Genomic DNA, 15992 nt, shown 5'->3' on the forward strand with positions numbered 1-15992 from the left:
ACCCGCTGGGCCGGGGAACAAAAAAAATAGGGGGAGGCAATCTCAGACAGAGCTCCCTTTTATGTTTCTCATCTTATCTTCCCTGAAAGAAAGGACAGAGCGATGTAATTTAGCTAAGACAGCAAACCGCGGAAGAGCCACCTCCAGGCTGTGCCTTTCGGTGCCCGGGGGAGCAAGCCGCCGGCGGGGACCGGGGTCCCCGCGGGCTGCGGCCGGGGCCGGCGCGGAGCATCCCCGCCGCCGGGGCAGCATGGCAGCTGCCGGGGAGGTGGAGCCAGCCACTGACCTGCCAGCATCGAAACACGGGCACGTTATCTGCTTTGAATAAATCCTCCCTTTCTCCTTCCTACCTGCGCCGGAAAACGCGAGGAAAAATAAAATAAAATTATATAACTTAATTTTTTTTTTTTTTTAAAGCAGGGCTGTCAGGAGAAAATAGGAGCGCGGCCAGGTGCGTACGGCTGCCTCTCTGCCGGCCGCGGGAGGTGCATGAGGAGCTCGGCGGGGCGCCGCCGCCATGGAGCACATCCGGATGCCCAAGGTGGGTCCCGGCGGGCGGGCAGCGGGGCTGGGCCCGGGCCGGCGGGGAGCGGCCGCCCGGGGCCCCGGCCGCGGCAGCATCCCCGCCGCCTTTCCTGCCGGCTTCTGCTTCAGCTGGAAGGGGGCTTCAGCCCCGGCCCCGCGGGCGTGAGGCTGTGCGCAGCCACCCCGTGCCTGCTTCGTGGCTGCTGCGGGGTTTTTTTTCAGCCGGTTTGCTATGAAATCCGCCCGAATAGGCCGAAAGGTGAACGCGTTGGTTTGCGATGTGGGCTGAGGATTTATCGGGCGTTTTAATTGCCTTTTATTCAGTCCATCCTGTTAACGCAGACGCTGTCCATGAGTTGTAGGTATCCAAAATGAGAGGTGTGTTACCTCGTTTTCAGATGTCTTTAGTTTACCCCAGTAATTCAGACCCGGTGATGAATTTGTTTAGTGTTTGTATACCGACATTTGGCCAGTGTAATCACTCTTTTTATGTGGCTTTCTATGCATGATGAGGCCTGTATGTGTTAACAAAATTGCCATCTTGCTCTAAAAAAGAGGATACAGTTTTGATATGCAGAAAATTTAGATTAAAAATAATCATAAAAAATTAACCTGAGCAATATGTTAATTTGAAGGGGGGGGGATATATTTTCATCTTATTTATTTATTTATGAGCCCAAACCCCTGCAATTAAGAAGTTATTTGTGTTTGATTTGTGCCTATTTGTTTATTATCATTATCTAGCATGATGACATGAATTTTAGATTAGGGGCTCTTCATACTTCACCTAGATTTTTGTGCCTTTATGTGTTAAGCTGCAAATATATTAAGAAGATAGACATTTATAACAACTGCCTTTCCTCTCATCTCATTTCATGACCTATTATCTGCCTTTGTGGGAAGGAAGAATATCAGAATAGTAAGAATGTATCCTACTGCAGGTAGGAAACGATGGGTGAAAGTTGTCTGAACAGACATTTCTGACCATTAGTTGAAGAATGCTGAAAGTATGAATGAGGAAAATAATGAAAACAAATTAATAAGGCTAGAACAAATCCTAAACATAAATGGTTATATGTGCTGTGAATGGAAGGCCCAGGCAAGTCCCTGTTGCAGGCAATGGAAGATTATCTGTTAGCTTTTCTACAAGCAAGTCCTTAAAATATTACTATGCATATGTAAAACCCATTTCTGTATCCAACAGCTGTGAGAAGGCACTGTACTGATGACTCAAGACACTGAAAATCTTAGTGTGAGGTGATTCTGCAGTCTTGGTTCCTGGCATTCCCTTACATTATAGCTATGCTAAAAGTTATCTCTCTAATATAATAAAGCAGTTTAGAAGGCATGATTTAAAGGTACAAGTGATATAAAAATCCTTTAAAATTTCTTACATAAATGTAGAAAATCCAGAACATTCAACATGAGTCAGTATTGAAATACTTCCTCTCTCCAGTTACTCCTGAATACAGTGGCAAGTCAGTGTACCTACAGTTACCTAGCAGAACCGAGATCTTTGATTTGATTGTTGAAAAAAACTCAGCTTAAAATCAGCCACCAGAACAGTGTTGGGTTTTTTTGGTTTTGTTTTTACTGAATTTGTTTTTGATAATTTGGAATTTAATGTTAAATGATTTCAATGCCAGCAATGTGAAAATAGGTAAGGGAAAGCTATGTGAATGTGGATATTCTGACTGTATCATGTTGTAGTCTGTGGTATCAGATTTCCCAACTCCATCCAATTTTATGCTGAGAGAAATTTGACAAGCAACTGCCCTACTCCTTAAAGGTATTAATCTCAGAATAATGACACTTTCCTTGATTTGCAAACCCAGACAAATGGAAAATCAAGATAAATCCCATACTTAGAAAATTAATAAACTTAATAATATCTGAAAACAAAATTCCTGCCCCAAGTAAAAGGCAGTAAAAAGGTCTATATCACAATGTCCATTAGGAGTTGGCAATTGTTTTTTTATTTTAATTGAAATATAACTGTAGTGAGTGGTGGTTCATAAATATTAAAGTAAATCTGATATAACATAACTGTCATTAAAAAGCAGAAAGAAATTGCATACCAGTTGGACCAGTAGTTCATTTAGGTCACTACTCTGTGTCTGACAGGGGCAGAAGGAGAGCATGTAAACCTGGCCACATTCTGCTCCCTCTCAGCATCCACACTTATATTAGGGTCCAACCCTTCCTATTTTGATTAGTTTCTATGGACCTCTCTGTGTGAGTTTGCCAAAGCTCCTTCTAAACATGCTGACACCCTCTGCCTCCACAGCCTGCATGGAAGCAAGTTCCAGAAGATCATGGCTGTACAAAAAAATTACTTTATCTGTTAAAAAGTTCTTAGTAGTTTCATTCAATACCCCCTGCTTCTAGCTTCGAGGATTTTGTGAATAACAATTCCATGTTCACCTTATCCATGCCTTAACTGTAAATCTTGATTGCAACCCACTGGATTCTGATAATTTCAGAGAAATGTCAACAATGACCCCAAGACCTCTTTCCTGTGTGGTAACTACTAGTTCTGAGTCCGTGGTTGTGTAGATATGGTTTAGGTTGTTTTTCCTGTAGGTACACTACTTTATGTCTATCTGTGTTGAAGCTCTTCTGTGTCTGTTTTGCCCACACACCCTGTTTTGCAAGACTCTTTTGGAGTTTTTGTGCCACAGATAAAGCATTTGGCTATCTAAGACAGCTTATGATCATACACAGACTTGAAGATTTCACTGTTTATTCTTTTCTTCAGGTCAATGAAAAATTTGAATAAAACCAGTCCCAGCACCAGACTTTGTAGAACTTCACTGTTGACTTGTCTCCATCCTGAAAAGAAACCATTGAGCCCTAGTCTTTGCTTCCTACCCTTTAAGCAGCTTTGTCTGTAAATGGACATTTCTTCCAGTATCATGGCAATGTAGTTTCTCTAATAACCTTCGACTGTCAAAAGCTTTTTTGGAACTCTAAATATATTACGTCCTCTGGGTCACCTTTACCCATGCACTTTGTTGCAGCGTCACAGGACTTCGGCAGGATTTCCCAATGCAAAAGCCATTCTGGTTCTTTCCCAACAGACTGTGTGTATCCACCTGCTGAACAATCCTGTTCTTTCACATGCTGTGGGCATAACTACATAATTTTGCTATGATACATCGTCTAGTCTTTCACAAAAGACATGACACCTTTAAGTCTAGTTCTGAAGAATTTAACTGCCGTCTTTCCTTAGCAAGGAAAAGTAGCAAGTCATTAGCAGAAATAGAAACCAGGTCTCTTGACAGTTGTCTGTTAGATAAAACTGCTTTTCTTCATTATTTTTGAAATGATATTTCCTAGACCTCCGGGACCTTCCCTGGACCTTCTGGATAGCCAAGTCCCTAACACACTATTTTATGTACTGAACGCTGTTGTTCTGTCACTATACTATTGGTACAACACAGAGTGAATGCATGACGTGTGCTTGTACATATACATATGCAGTAATGATATTTTCACAAAGTAAATGTCATCTTATGTGTAAAGGCTGTAATTTGAGTACATTTAAGAGTTGCTAAGAGTCACTTATTGCTAAGTAGAATTATATATAACTCCAATAATCTTTTAAAAATTAATAAAACTACTGCCTGCCATGAGTATGGATTGAGCAGCAAGATAGTTAGGATAACTGCCAAAACCCAAAATGTGACAAACTGCTCATGACAGTCATAAAAAATGAATAAGCAATACTTCTGCATAGACTAGAAGCACATCTTGTTAACATGTATAGAGATATGTCTGGCCATGGACAGGTTGACAGATAAAGAGCTCTGAAGATCTGTTTACTTCATACGGGGACTTCATGCACTGTTGCTAATCAGTTACTTTATTTTCATTACCACTGTTCCGTATCATTTGTCTTTGTATATTGGCAGCAGACCTACTGAATGGCCTTCTTATAATAAAGAATACATCATATTTATCCCTGGTGTAAGAGCTGTCTTCAGTGGAGTTAGCCCAGAAATTCATTTGGCTCGGTATCTCTTGTTAACACAATACTTGGGATGACTTGAGTTGCTCGAGTGCTTTCATTTTTGTGACATTATGGTAAGGTATTTCCTTTCAATGATCCCTTTCGCAGGCAGAATTTAAGATACACTGCTGTTTCTCATGATAATGACAAATCTTTCTACCAGATGTATTACTTTCCAAAACAAATTTCCAGCATATGTAAATGAGCGTTGTTTCCTTTTGTTTTCAGTCTATGTTCCTTTCCAGAGTTCTTCCTTTTCATTAAAAAAGCTTTATCATACAAGTCAATTTTCCCAATGTCTCCATCAGAAAATTTACATTGGCTTTATATATGATACCTGTAAATGGCAAAAGATTTGTCCAGGTGCTCGTCTAGGTCAATGGCCAAATTGAACCCAGCAAGCCTAATCTTTACTCTCCAACCACATCTGCTGGGCTGATGGATCTCCACCTATTTTTAAGCTAAGCTGGCATTTCTACTATTGCTCTCTCTGTGCCTTCCGTTGAGATAGAAAGTGATATTATAGTTAAGTTGTCCATATTCAGGCTACCGTTCTTTTTGGAAAAGTTCCATTTCACTTCAGTGATGTAAGGAGGTGGCAGCAGTCCTGAGGCAATATCAGGAACCACCGGGGGATGTGAGCTGGTTGTTTCCCCTACAAGCCAGGGAATGGAGTGCCACAGGCACTTTGCCATAGCGGTCCTCGCTCTTGGCTAAAAGCAGAGGAGGCAAGGCTGGCATGGCACTTGCCTTTTATTGGTGTATTGGGTCATCAGCTTACGGCAGACACTTTACTGCAACCTCTTTTGAGTGCCAAGTTGATTTTCTGCTTTTCAAGTGTTGTGCAAAGGTAGACAGTATTCACTTTCCTGTTCTTTCTTCTAAGTATACAGCTTAGAGCAGTGCACCTCAGCTGGTGCTTTCTGATTCCATAACTGTTTTCTAACTTTACATCATGGTTAGGAAACATTTAACCTGTTCTAGGGCCAGACACATTTAATGACTTCAAACATGTCATTCTACTTGACTGCTTATACTCAAAGTGATGCATCTACACTAATTCTGGACACTTTAGATTCTGATTTTGTGCATTATAGATTTTTTTTCTTGTTACTAAATCTTCCCTATTTGGAATGCAATTTAGTTTTCTTTGGGTTCCATTTATTCCATCTTTGTGTTGTGGAACTCTGAGCACAAATGATAAATTTAATGCAAATGAGCTTTATAATATACTATGCTGAAAAGCGTTCTGTGGTTTGGCATTCAAGACCAGAGGTGGATAAAATTAAAATAGGAACTGGAAAGGATATCTAGGTGATGTGGGATTGGATTTAAAATCTCAGTTTGGAATTTGCTCCTAAAATATTATTAGTGTCAGTTTAGATTTAAACAAAGTCTTGTAACAGTCATTATTCTCAAAAGATTTAGTCAGAAAATGGTCAAAAGGTCATGCAAATCATGGTTATTGTGCATTCATGATACCAGTTTAATTAAATTCCAACTCAAGGGTATTTTTTTTTCTAACCCACCTCAGAGAATTGTGGACTTTTAAACCTTAGCTATATTTGACTGGATGTGAGAACCACAGCCTGATTACCGTATTGACCACAAACTTGATACAAATGATATTTACAGTTTACCTCACTCATAGATCATATTTTCATAGCTAACATGTCTGGCCTACAATCCAGCTGGGGACTGGCCATCTCAGCCTCAGTTTTCTCATCATCTTTATCATTTAAGTCACTTAGTATGTCTTTTTGGAACTGGAGGAGATCCAGAGCTGTCTTTGATTTGGATGGCTTTCAAGATAATTTCATTATTAGTGAAATTAAACTAACTCTCGCTAAAAAGAAATATTGCAGTGTAATTTCAGTGAATCACATAGCCAGAATTGCTCTTTGGCTCTTGAATTTCCTCCTCCTCCACATCACGGGTTTAGTTTGGCTTGTTCCCACTGTATATATGTGAATACCAGACTTTGTCTTGTTATATTGAAAGATTTTGGCTGCTGTTTTATCCCCTAAGCAGTATTTCCTTTTTCTTGTTCACTGATCTTTTTTTTCTTTCTCCCAGGCTTGTCAGGTTGTAGTGTTGCTATTTTCCTTCTTTTGAAGTGTTTCTGTTGGGTTCCACCTTCTTTCCATTCTTCAGCTCTTTTAATTTTATTTTTCCTTACCAGGAACTTTTCAATTAAATAATTTTAAATTGACATATTCTTATTTACCAGACCAAAATGAGTCACAGAAGGCTATTGTTGTCACTGAAGTTTTGTGAAAGCATCAGCAGGGTTCTGATGAAAATTTGCCTGGCTGTCTACCCAGGGGATTACTGGGGATCTAAGAACTGTCTTTTCTTCAAGTCAGTGGTGAAATTGGAGACTTTGGGGTTTCCGAACTCCACAGTCCTAGGTCAGTTCTGCAATCTGGAGACCTGACCATAGCTAGCTCTTGGTTCCTGGGTCCACAGTCAACGTTCTGCAGCTCTCTCAGCCCACACAAACCAGCACATCTCAAAGTTCTGGAACACTTGCATTTGGCTGTGGATTTGAGAACTTTTTGGTTCACCCTATGAAACCAGGAATTTGGAAACTCAGGTAATTCAGGCTTTTTCACTGTTAGGACACTAATTTGGTCTCCATGTGGTAGAGCTGAAGATTTCCCCCCTGCCGGAAACTCCCCTTTCTAGAGCTTGGAGTTGGAAGTCTCACTTTTGAGCTTCAGGGTGCTCAGGGTTTTCAGGGTGCCAGCTCTCTGGGAAGGCTGTCAAAGGGATGGAAGTCTATCCAAGTAGGGTTGAGCAGATGAAATTTCAAGTTGTGAAATGTTGCATTGAAGTTTTCAAAATGAAGTGTTGCTATTTTTAAACAGTCAAAAAATCTTCGTCCAAAGTGAAAAACTTTGGAAGGCATAATTTTTCATACTGAAACAAAAGACGTTTTCATCAATAGTTACTTCATTTTCCATTAGTTGCAGCTATCTTTTACTTTGTTGGAATTTTAATGTGAATAAATGAAATATTTCATTCATTGTGATTGCCCTGGAAATGCCTCCAATATAAACAAATTTTAGATTTAACATACCAGGTTGAACCTCATCTTGCACCAACAGAGACATTCTGGAGGGATAAGAAAAAATGAAGCCAGAGTGATCCAAGGCACTGGCTGTTTCTGTTTGCCACACAGGCACTAGATGTGTATTGCTTAGGGCAAGGAGCCAAATGGGCCTTGGCAGATTCAGCACAGGAGCACACCACAGTCATGAAATCTTCTGTGCCATTTCCTTTCCCTAATTTTGTTAGCTATGCAAAATTTTTTTGTATTACAGACGTGTTTGGCCCAACAGTGTTATTCTGGTGAGGCAGTACAACTCTACAACCTGTTGCTGGAATTTCAAAATATCACAAAATTATCACACTTTTCTCCCTTTTCTTTGAGCTTGGAGTAGGTGGCACAGGTAAATCTGCTACAGATCCATAAAAATAATATTTTGTTAAAGTGGGTTGCGATTTTTATATTGGCAACATAATGAAATATTATCTAAACGATTGTACGACACTGTGGTTTTTCAAGTAACTTGTTTGTCACGGAAGACTAGAACTAAAACTTTGGAGTGCAGTTTCAGCTGAAATGTTACTTTTCTGTTTATTTGGGTGAAATTTGCATTGTTTTTTTTTTCCTGTTTTTTTTTTTTTTTTTCCTTTTGGGCATCACTACTTATGGATAAGACTTTTACTATTCAGCTTTAGGTATATAATTTAAGAACAGAGGCTCCATGGACAGAGTCAAAGGAATTTCCAGAATCTCATTAGACTAGATTCACAGTCTCCCTTTGCCATTTATTCTTCATGTGCATAAGTGTCGTGGTTTAACTCCAGCCATCAACTAAGCCCCACACAGCCGCTTGCTCACTCCCCCTGTGGTAGGATGGGGGAGAGAATCGGAAGAGTAAAAGTGAGAAAACTCGTGGGTTGAGATAAAGACAGTTTATTAGGTAAAGCAAAAGCCACACACACAAGCAAAACAAACCAAGGAATTCACTCGCTACTTCCCATCGGCAGGCAGGTGTTCAGCCATCTCCAGGAAAGCAGGGCTCCGTCACGCATAATGGTTACTTGGGAAGACAAATGCCATCACTCTGAACGTCCCCCCTTCCTTCTTCTTCCCCCAGCTTTATACGCTGAGTGTGATGTCATATGGTATGGAATATCCCTTTGGTTGGTTGGATTCAGCTGTCCCAGCTGTGTCCCCTCCCAGCTTCTTGTGCACCCCCAGCCTGCTCGCTGGTGGGGTGGTATGAGGAGCAGAAAAGGCCTTGACTCTGTGTAAGCACTGCTCAGCAATAACTAAAACATTTCTGTATTATCCACACTGTTTCCAGTACAAATCCAAAACATAGCCCCATACTAGCTACTATCAAGAAAATTGACTCTATCCCAGCCAAAACCAGCACAATAAGCTCCTAACTTAGTTACCTAAATAAGATACTGAAACTTAGATGGCATTAATACCTTATTCATTTTCTGCTATAATAATCAACTTCATCTGTTCACTATTCTTAGATCTGTTTTCTCACTTCTGTAATGTGAGTCATATTTCTCATACTGGTACATTAATATACATTCTCTTGAATGTATGGTGAAGAAACAGAAAATCAGTTTTGGTCCTCTTCATCCATCTCTCTGTTCTTAATCTTTCGTCATCCCATTGGAAGTGTCATGTAAAACAGGTAAAGCTGTTAAAACATATCATATATTCAACATCTCAAAACTCTGTGCCTGTGTAGTAGTAAGAGTCTGTAGGATAGTTGACCATTTATATAATAGCTAATTCGGTGTTTACTGGTTATATCTAATCTACAGTGAGCCCAGGAGCATATTGACCTTTGTGAGGTGAATGACTTACCAAGTGAGCACAGGAGCTGTTTTACTAGATCAGACTAGTGGTATTTCTAATTTTGTAACCAAACCATCTGATTCAGAATACTAACTAACAGGCAATGTAAAGGGAAGTGAGGGAAAGCATGATCCATCTGGGAAGATGCTTTCAAATTTATGTCCTGAAGCATGAACACTGATGGAGCCAGTGGTCCTAATCCAAAGGTCATTTAAGGCAATGCAAGAATTCCTCTGGCTTGAAAAGACTCAGGATCTAGCATTTTGTCTTTTATGGTGTTGGTTCTATTTTCACTTGTTTTTCTTCATTTTACATTCCCCTTAGCATTAGGGCCCTTCTATTCTGAATGCTTTTTCACTTTTGAAACTTGATTTTCATACATATGCCTGTTTCCAATATGCACTTTGTTTCTGTTTTTGTTGTAGTGGTTTCTTTTTTTTTTTTTAAATCAAGTCTTTCTCTAAATACCTTTTTTCCCACATTGTATGAGTGGGAAGGCACTTTCTCCCTTGTGAGATCTGTATACTGACTCATTGTATTAATTGGAAATGTAGTTTGTCTTTAGATTTCTAGTTTTGTGTCTATCCCTTTTGGATTTAGATTGCTCTGTGAAGACCATAATAATATAAATATTTTCTTAATCCTAGACTTGGCAGAGCTCCTTTGGATTTTCTATGCCAGACTTTCATATTTGCAATAATGTGACCCTCAATAAAGAGGCAGCTGGATAAAGTCGTAAAACAAGCTCTAAAAACATGGATAGCAACATACTTCAATTTGCTGTCTTCGTATCCATGTCTAAACCAGTAACTCTCAAACTTATTGCATGTAAAAAATGGTACTGAAAATCATTAAGACAGCATAGCTGCAGGGTACTCTGATTTCTGTTTGTGCATAGTAGGAGACTGAGGTTGCAGCAGAGGATTTGGGAAGTTTGGCTTTGGAGTGGTCAGGGCTGGAATCTCTAAGCTTGCTATTAATGGGCTCGACTGGGTGGTATTTGATCTATCAGTGTCTGTAAGCTAACGGAATGATCTATTTGCAACAGAAAATACACAGTGACATTTCCTGGTGTGCAGGTGTACTCTGCTGAGAGAGCCAGATCCCTACCATGAAAAAAGGGAGTCCTACAAATCCATCTTTAATGCAAATCTTTTGTGGCCTGCACAGCTCAAATGGGCTGGTACTGCTGAACAGGGCATAATTTTGAACATGCAATGGAGCAGCCTATATCAAATGGAGGAATTTAGAAGTACATTTCTTTTCAGTGTCCCTTGGCTGCATGCAGAATTCTTTCTCCCTACTCCAGCTTACTGCTGTGAGCAATAAAATAATTTTCTGTATATTTTTTCAGAACAATATCTAAACAATTTTGGCAAATGTAGTAAGATTTACTGACTTGAGGAAGCACTTTTTTCCCTGAATTAAATCTGTTTGATATGGTTTTTAATGGAACACAGAGAAAACTTAGGAATTTCCGCAGTTGCTCTCTTCTCCTTTTCTAGATAAATGAGATCCAGTATGGACTGAAAGAGGAAACACATTATGGAAGATGTTTGTGTTGCAATGTTGACACCGTATTGCAATGCTATATACACTTGTAATAAGTTACTGTTCACTGCATCCATTATACAGCTGCTACTCAGCTATATGTGATAATATGGTATTGACCTTCCACTTTTTGTAGATCTTGGCAGACAATAGGGTTTTTTTAATCAAAATTGTTAGGTAAATTGTTCACTGTCTTACTAACATTACAAGTAATTCCTTATAATTTTTTTCAGCTCTTTTCCAGTATTCCAGTTTCACTTCAGTCCTTTAGTAAATTAAACTTGCTTAGGTTTTTCTTGAATATCTTCCCCCATCCTGTCATGTTTGCCTTGATTTTACAATGCAGAGCTTAAGGTGTCTTTACTTAAATTTAATAATTTTGGTATTTTTGGCTTTGGTTGATTCTTTGGACATATGCAGCCATCTGACTCCATGTTGCAGATTGATTGTGCATTATTTTTCTGCACTTGGGAAATCGTTTCAGAGATGGAAATATAAAAATTTACATGGATCAACTACAGTTTTCATGATTCTTATGAAATAGAATAGAAACCACATTAAATGGCAGCATCAATTGGCAATTTGGTTTTCCTTTATTCTTGTTCCAAGATTATGCAAAAAGATCACTTATTGTATATTTTGTTTAATGAATACAACACTATAGTATCTTTGCGTGAAAAAAATTGTAATAGCATTTGGTCTTATGCATGTTGTATTTTTTCACTCTCAGGAATTATGCTAAACACATGGATAGCTGGGGTCAACAAGGGTGAAGAAAGCTCAGATATTCCACTTGGCCTCAAACTATACCAGCTGTGCTCCTTTTTTCTCATTAGGCTCAGGCTTTTGGCTTGCACAAGCTCTTTCCTTAGCTTTTGTGTGCCTGCAGTGCTGAAGCCGGTCAGAGTCCTGTCACTAATTCCCAGGATTCGGTTTCTTCTTGCTTTTAGTTGCATGTGTAACATCACAAGGTGAAGTAGGGAAGGCAGCTGAAATCTCTGGGCGGCCTAAGAGCCCAAGGGAAGACGAAGACCTGGATAGACAAGAAGGAGCCTTTCTAGGGCTACATGTGTGCCACTAACCTAACCGGGTCGTTCCTTGGCTTTGGGTCAACCTTTTCAGCAGCATAGACAGTAGTGAAAGTAGTCTTTCTTTACCCTTGAAGAATCACTGGAACTCCTTTGTACAGTCAAATGTCAAGGTACTTGATCAGCTTTTATCTGGAAATTGCTTCGATGGGCTTTTTTTGTAGGGCAATGAATTTTAACTGGCTGAATAACAGAGAAGCTCCTAAGGATGTGGCCTGGGCTAGAACATTCCTTACTTACCTTTAATTAGCAGCTTTGACCTAGCTGGGAGGGTTTTCTGGCCTTTCTTCTTTTTTTTGTGGTAAGGAATTAGAGGAATTAGTAATGGTTCTGGGAGCACTTGGTGATACATGAGAGCAGAGCTATTTTGTTCTTGACTACCAGATAGGTTTTTCTGCTTGTGTTCTCCTTCCAGATGCACAGTGATAATTGTAATGGGCAGCTTGGCAATTACCATTGCAGAACTGGCAGTTAAAGTGTCTTCTACTTCAGGTTTAGCTAATAGATGGGAAGCAAACACACAGACTGAAAACCTGTGTAGTGAGAATAAAACTCTCTGAGATGGTTTTTCCCGATTCAAGACTTGGTTTTATTTGAAAATCCTGCAGTAGAAACCATTTTCTGTCAGAGAGCATCTCCCTGCTGTACATGAGCACTATCAGGAAGTAAAGCGATGTGGAGAGGCGTGGGACTGAGGTTTTGCTCTGGGGCATAGTTTTTTCCAGTCTGACCAATCTGCTGTACAGCTTTGCTTCTCTCTCCTTTCCCTGCTCAAGTCTGAGTTCACAGTCAAAACTGATCCTGCATCTGAAGGAGCTTTCCCATGTGCAGTTATAAACAGCATGAAAAAGTAACAGTAACTTCTGCATTTTTTTATGATGCTGCCACTTGTTTGGAGATACCGATACACCTTAAAGAAGTGAGAATGAAGGTAGCATATTCAAGAAGCATTTAAAAATAGACTATGCAGTCAGAGCTTATTCAAGAAGTAATCTATAGTAAAAATGGAAACAAATTAGGGTACATGGATATTTTTAGGAATAACATTTTGGCACACCGACTTTTCTGAACACTTTTCAGGGTCATATCTTTGCCATTCTTTCTTAGGTGGGCGTCCCATTGAAACTGGTGGGAGTTGTGCCTGAATAAAGCTTTGACCCATGCTTTTCCCTAATATGACATCTTTTTCTTGAATGACCTCCTGGCAACCTTATTCGTAAGTCATTTGTCATGTTCATTCTCTGAGTAAAAAGTGCCTTCCATCTGTTCTTAATCTGTGTTCCCTTTAACTTCTATTTTTGCCTCCTTTTTTCTGTCATCTGTGTTGCATTGAAAATAGAGTTTCTGGCCAACTTTATTTATCCCCATGTAAGGGGTTGTAATCATTGAAATAAATCTCTTGGCAGTCTTTTCTTTAAGCCTAGACAACCACAGTCATCAGGCAAAAATAAATGACGGGGGCAACAGCGTCAAATAAATTATTGAAGTTTTTACTTAGATGTCACTCTCCATACTGGCTTTCCTAATGCTTTCTTTTTTTGCTCCTTGAGCTCTTCCAGCTCGCAGCTTTACAGGCTGGTTTTGCTCTTTTTTATTCTTTACCTGGTATTTTCTGATCTGATCTCTCCCACCAGCTGTTCATTTTAGGCAAAGCACATGTGCATGGTATGTATGCTTTTTCCTGATGTGTGTCAGTGCATACATGATTTCTTAGGTTCTCTAATAAAGTCTTCAGTAATTTTGATGAAAAAAATGGAGCACTTTTTGGAGAAAAAGTAGGAGACAAATTACTACAATGTCTTTTTCTGATATTGAATTTAATTTTTTTTACTATTAATGCTGATTTCTCGGCATGCTGTTGTTTTTTAGATAGAAAAACTCAGCTTCTTTCAAAGCACTATTGCAACGTGTGTTCCTCTCTTGTGGAAATGTACATATTCCTGTTCCCTCCAGACCATTTAAAGACACTGATTTGGCTTTCTTTTTCTGATTGGGAGGGTGTAGAAGAAAGAAGGCTCCTTCTTTGAATCCTTTGATCACCAGAATAAAATCTAAGATTGAGGCTAGCTTTATTTTATCCATCTTCCCCTGCCCCCCGCCTCGCCCCCCGATGAAATATCCTGCTTTTTTCAGAAAGTTTGAGTGACTGGAAACTAGGCAGAAGAAACACAGATGGAGCTCAGATGAAAACCATGTAAATCTATGCAGGGAGTTATGCAGAGAGTTTTAGAACAAGCTCCTGAGAGCTTAGAGACCCTTACTGCTCCTGAAGTCACTTCATGCCACTTACCCACTATAAATCAGAACTGTGGATTTGAATCCAGGTAGACTTTAGACTTAAGCTGTTCCCTTTCCCTTTGGAAGTGATGTTAGATATGATAAGGTGGTTTATGAGGCAAGTCATTGGTAAATCTGCTTTATTTTTCTCATACTAATGAATCATGCTAATTTTTATTGAACCAAATTTTGAGGTTCTCACTAATTTTAACTGACTCTTACTGTACTCTTCGAGGTCAGCAGAAATAAGGGCTGGCTAAAAATTCAGTCTGCTGCATCGTCTCACAAACAGTACTTTTTCCTTGTTGAGCCTGGTAGGAGAGCTCACTCTGAGTTGTACTTGTCCACACTGAAGTACTGAAATACTGAGAAGCTCTTGTTAGAATGCAGAAAACATATGACATTTTGGATGCTGTGCTGTGTCACAAAAAATTCTGTCAGTATGAAAAATTCAATATTCTTAAATAAATAGAAATTGCCAAGAGCTCCAATTAACCAGGGCAAAGAAACAGACAATTGGTCTAAATATATCTGTGTTTCTGTACAAATATTAGAAGTCTGGAAAAAAATGTCAAAACCAGAGTTACTGGTTATAAATGAGAATGCTGATGTAATAGGTATGTTAAAAACTTAGTGGAAAAAAAATAATCAACGTGACAGGCTAGTATCAGTGACAAATTACATGGAAAACACAGGTAAAGTCACGCCTGTCAAAGAGCAGATTTTTTTGTCTTGAAGAAAGCTTAGAGTCAAATGTTACAGATATTAACTATGTCACAAAAGCAAAGAGTCCCTACAGATTGAAATTACAAGACTAAATAGGAAAAGTAGAACTGTAGCACCACAGGACTGCCACGGTACTAGGACCTACCTAAATGGTGGCATTGCTTGTGACAACCTAGGCAAGGTCAAACAGGCATGAAGGTGGGAAATGCGGTAACAATGGGAGACAACATTTACCAAATTGAGATTGTGTAAATGGGCTTGGGGGGGGATTCGGAGTAAAATTTTATGTTTTGTAAATGATTGCTTATACAGAGGCTATTTGTTTATCTTGAAAAAATAAAGTAACTCTAAGTAATTGTGAATAAGTCTAGGACCTGGTCTTAAGCAGTGACAGAAAAACCTGGTTCAAAATACGGCTAAAACCTCTGCGTGACAGCAACTAACGTACTTAGATGCAGTATTCTTGGAATAGCAAAAGAAAAAGGGGGAAAAAATCTCCAATGACAATGTTTAACTTCAAAGAGGAATCTACATAAAAATGTGAAAACTGTTTAAAAAGAGAGCCAAAAATTAAAATGTTTATAGGAGTCGTGAAGATTGTTTAAATATGGGAGCTCACTGCAAGCCGACTTCCAGAAAAAGGCTCTAAAAGACCCAAAACAGGTTTGCATAGCTGAGCAGCAGGGTGAAGGAGTAAGAGGATGTCTCTTATTAAAAGGACTTCTTTTACTAGAAGTAAAAGGGCTTTCTTCAAATTGAAGTTGGGCCAAAATTAGGAAAGTAAAGTGTAAACAAGTTAAATATATAAACAAAATAAGGCAGGCCAAAAGAGATTTTGAAGAACAACTTGGCAAAAACTAGCAGTAAAGTAATTTCCAAGCTGTCTTTAAGTAGGTAAAATCCTGACAGAAAATCTACA

At 39.2% G+C, this 15992-nt stretch overlaps 1 protein-coding gene across 1 annotated transcript in view; it reads left to right on the top strand.

Annotated features, from left to right (window-relative positions):
- Positions 1 to 517: 517 nt before the first annotated feature.
- MTMR7 (myotubularin related protein 7) overlaps positions 518 to 15992 on the top strand; it is a gene marked incomplete at both ends in the record, with an annotated part of 49143 nt that continues 33668 nt past the window's right edge. Inside the window, one exon of the mRNA XM_082315234.1 lies at positions 518 to 541. Within this exon, the coding sequence (XP_082171360.1) occupies positions 518 to 541 (24 nt within the window). The remainder of the gene's footprint in view (positions 542 to 15992) is intronic.

This window comes from Platalea leucorodia (genome assembly GCF_965183815.1).
Source record: "Platalea leucorodia genome assembly, chromosome: 6".
Classification (NCBI taxonomy): domain Eukaryota; kingdom Metazoa; phylum Chordata; class Aves; order Pelecaniformes; family Threskiornithidae; genus Platalea; species Platalea leucorodia.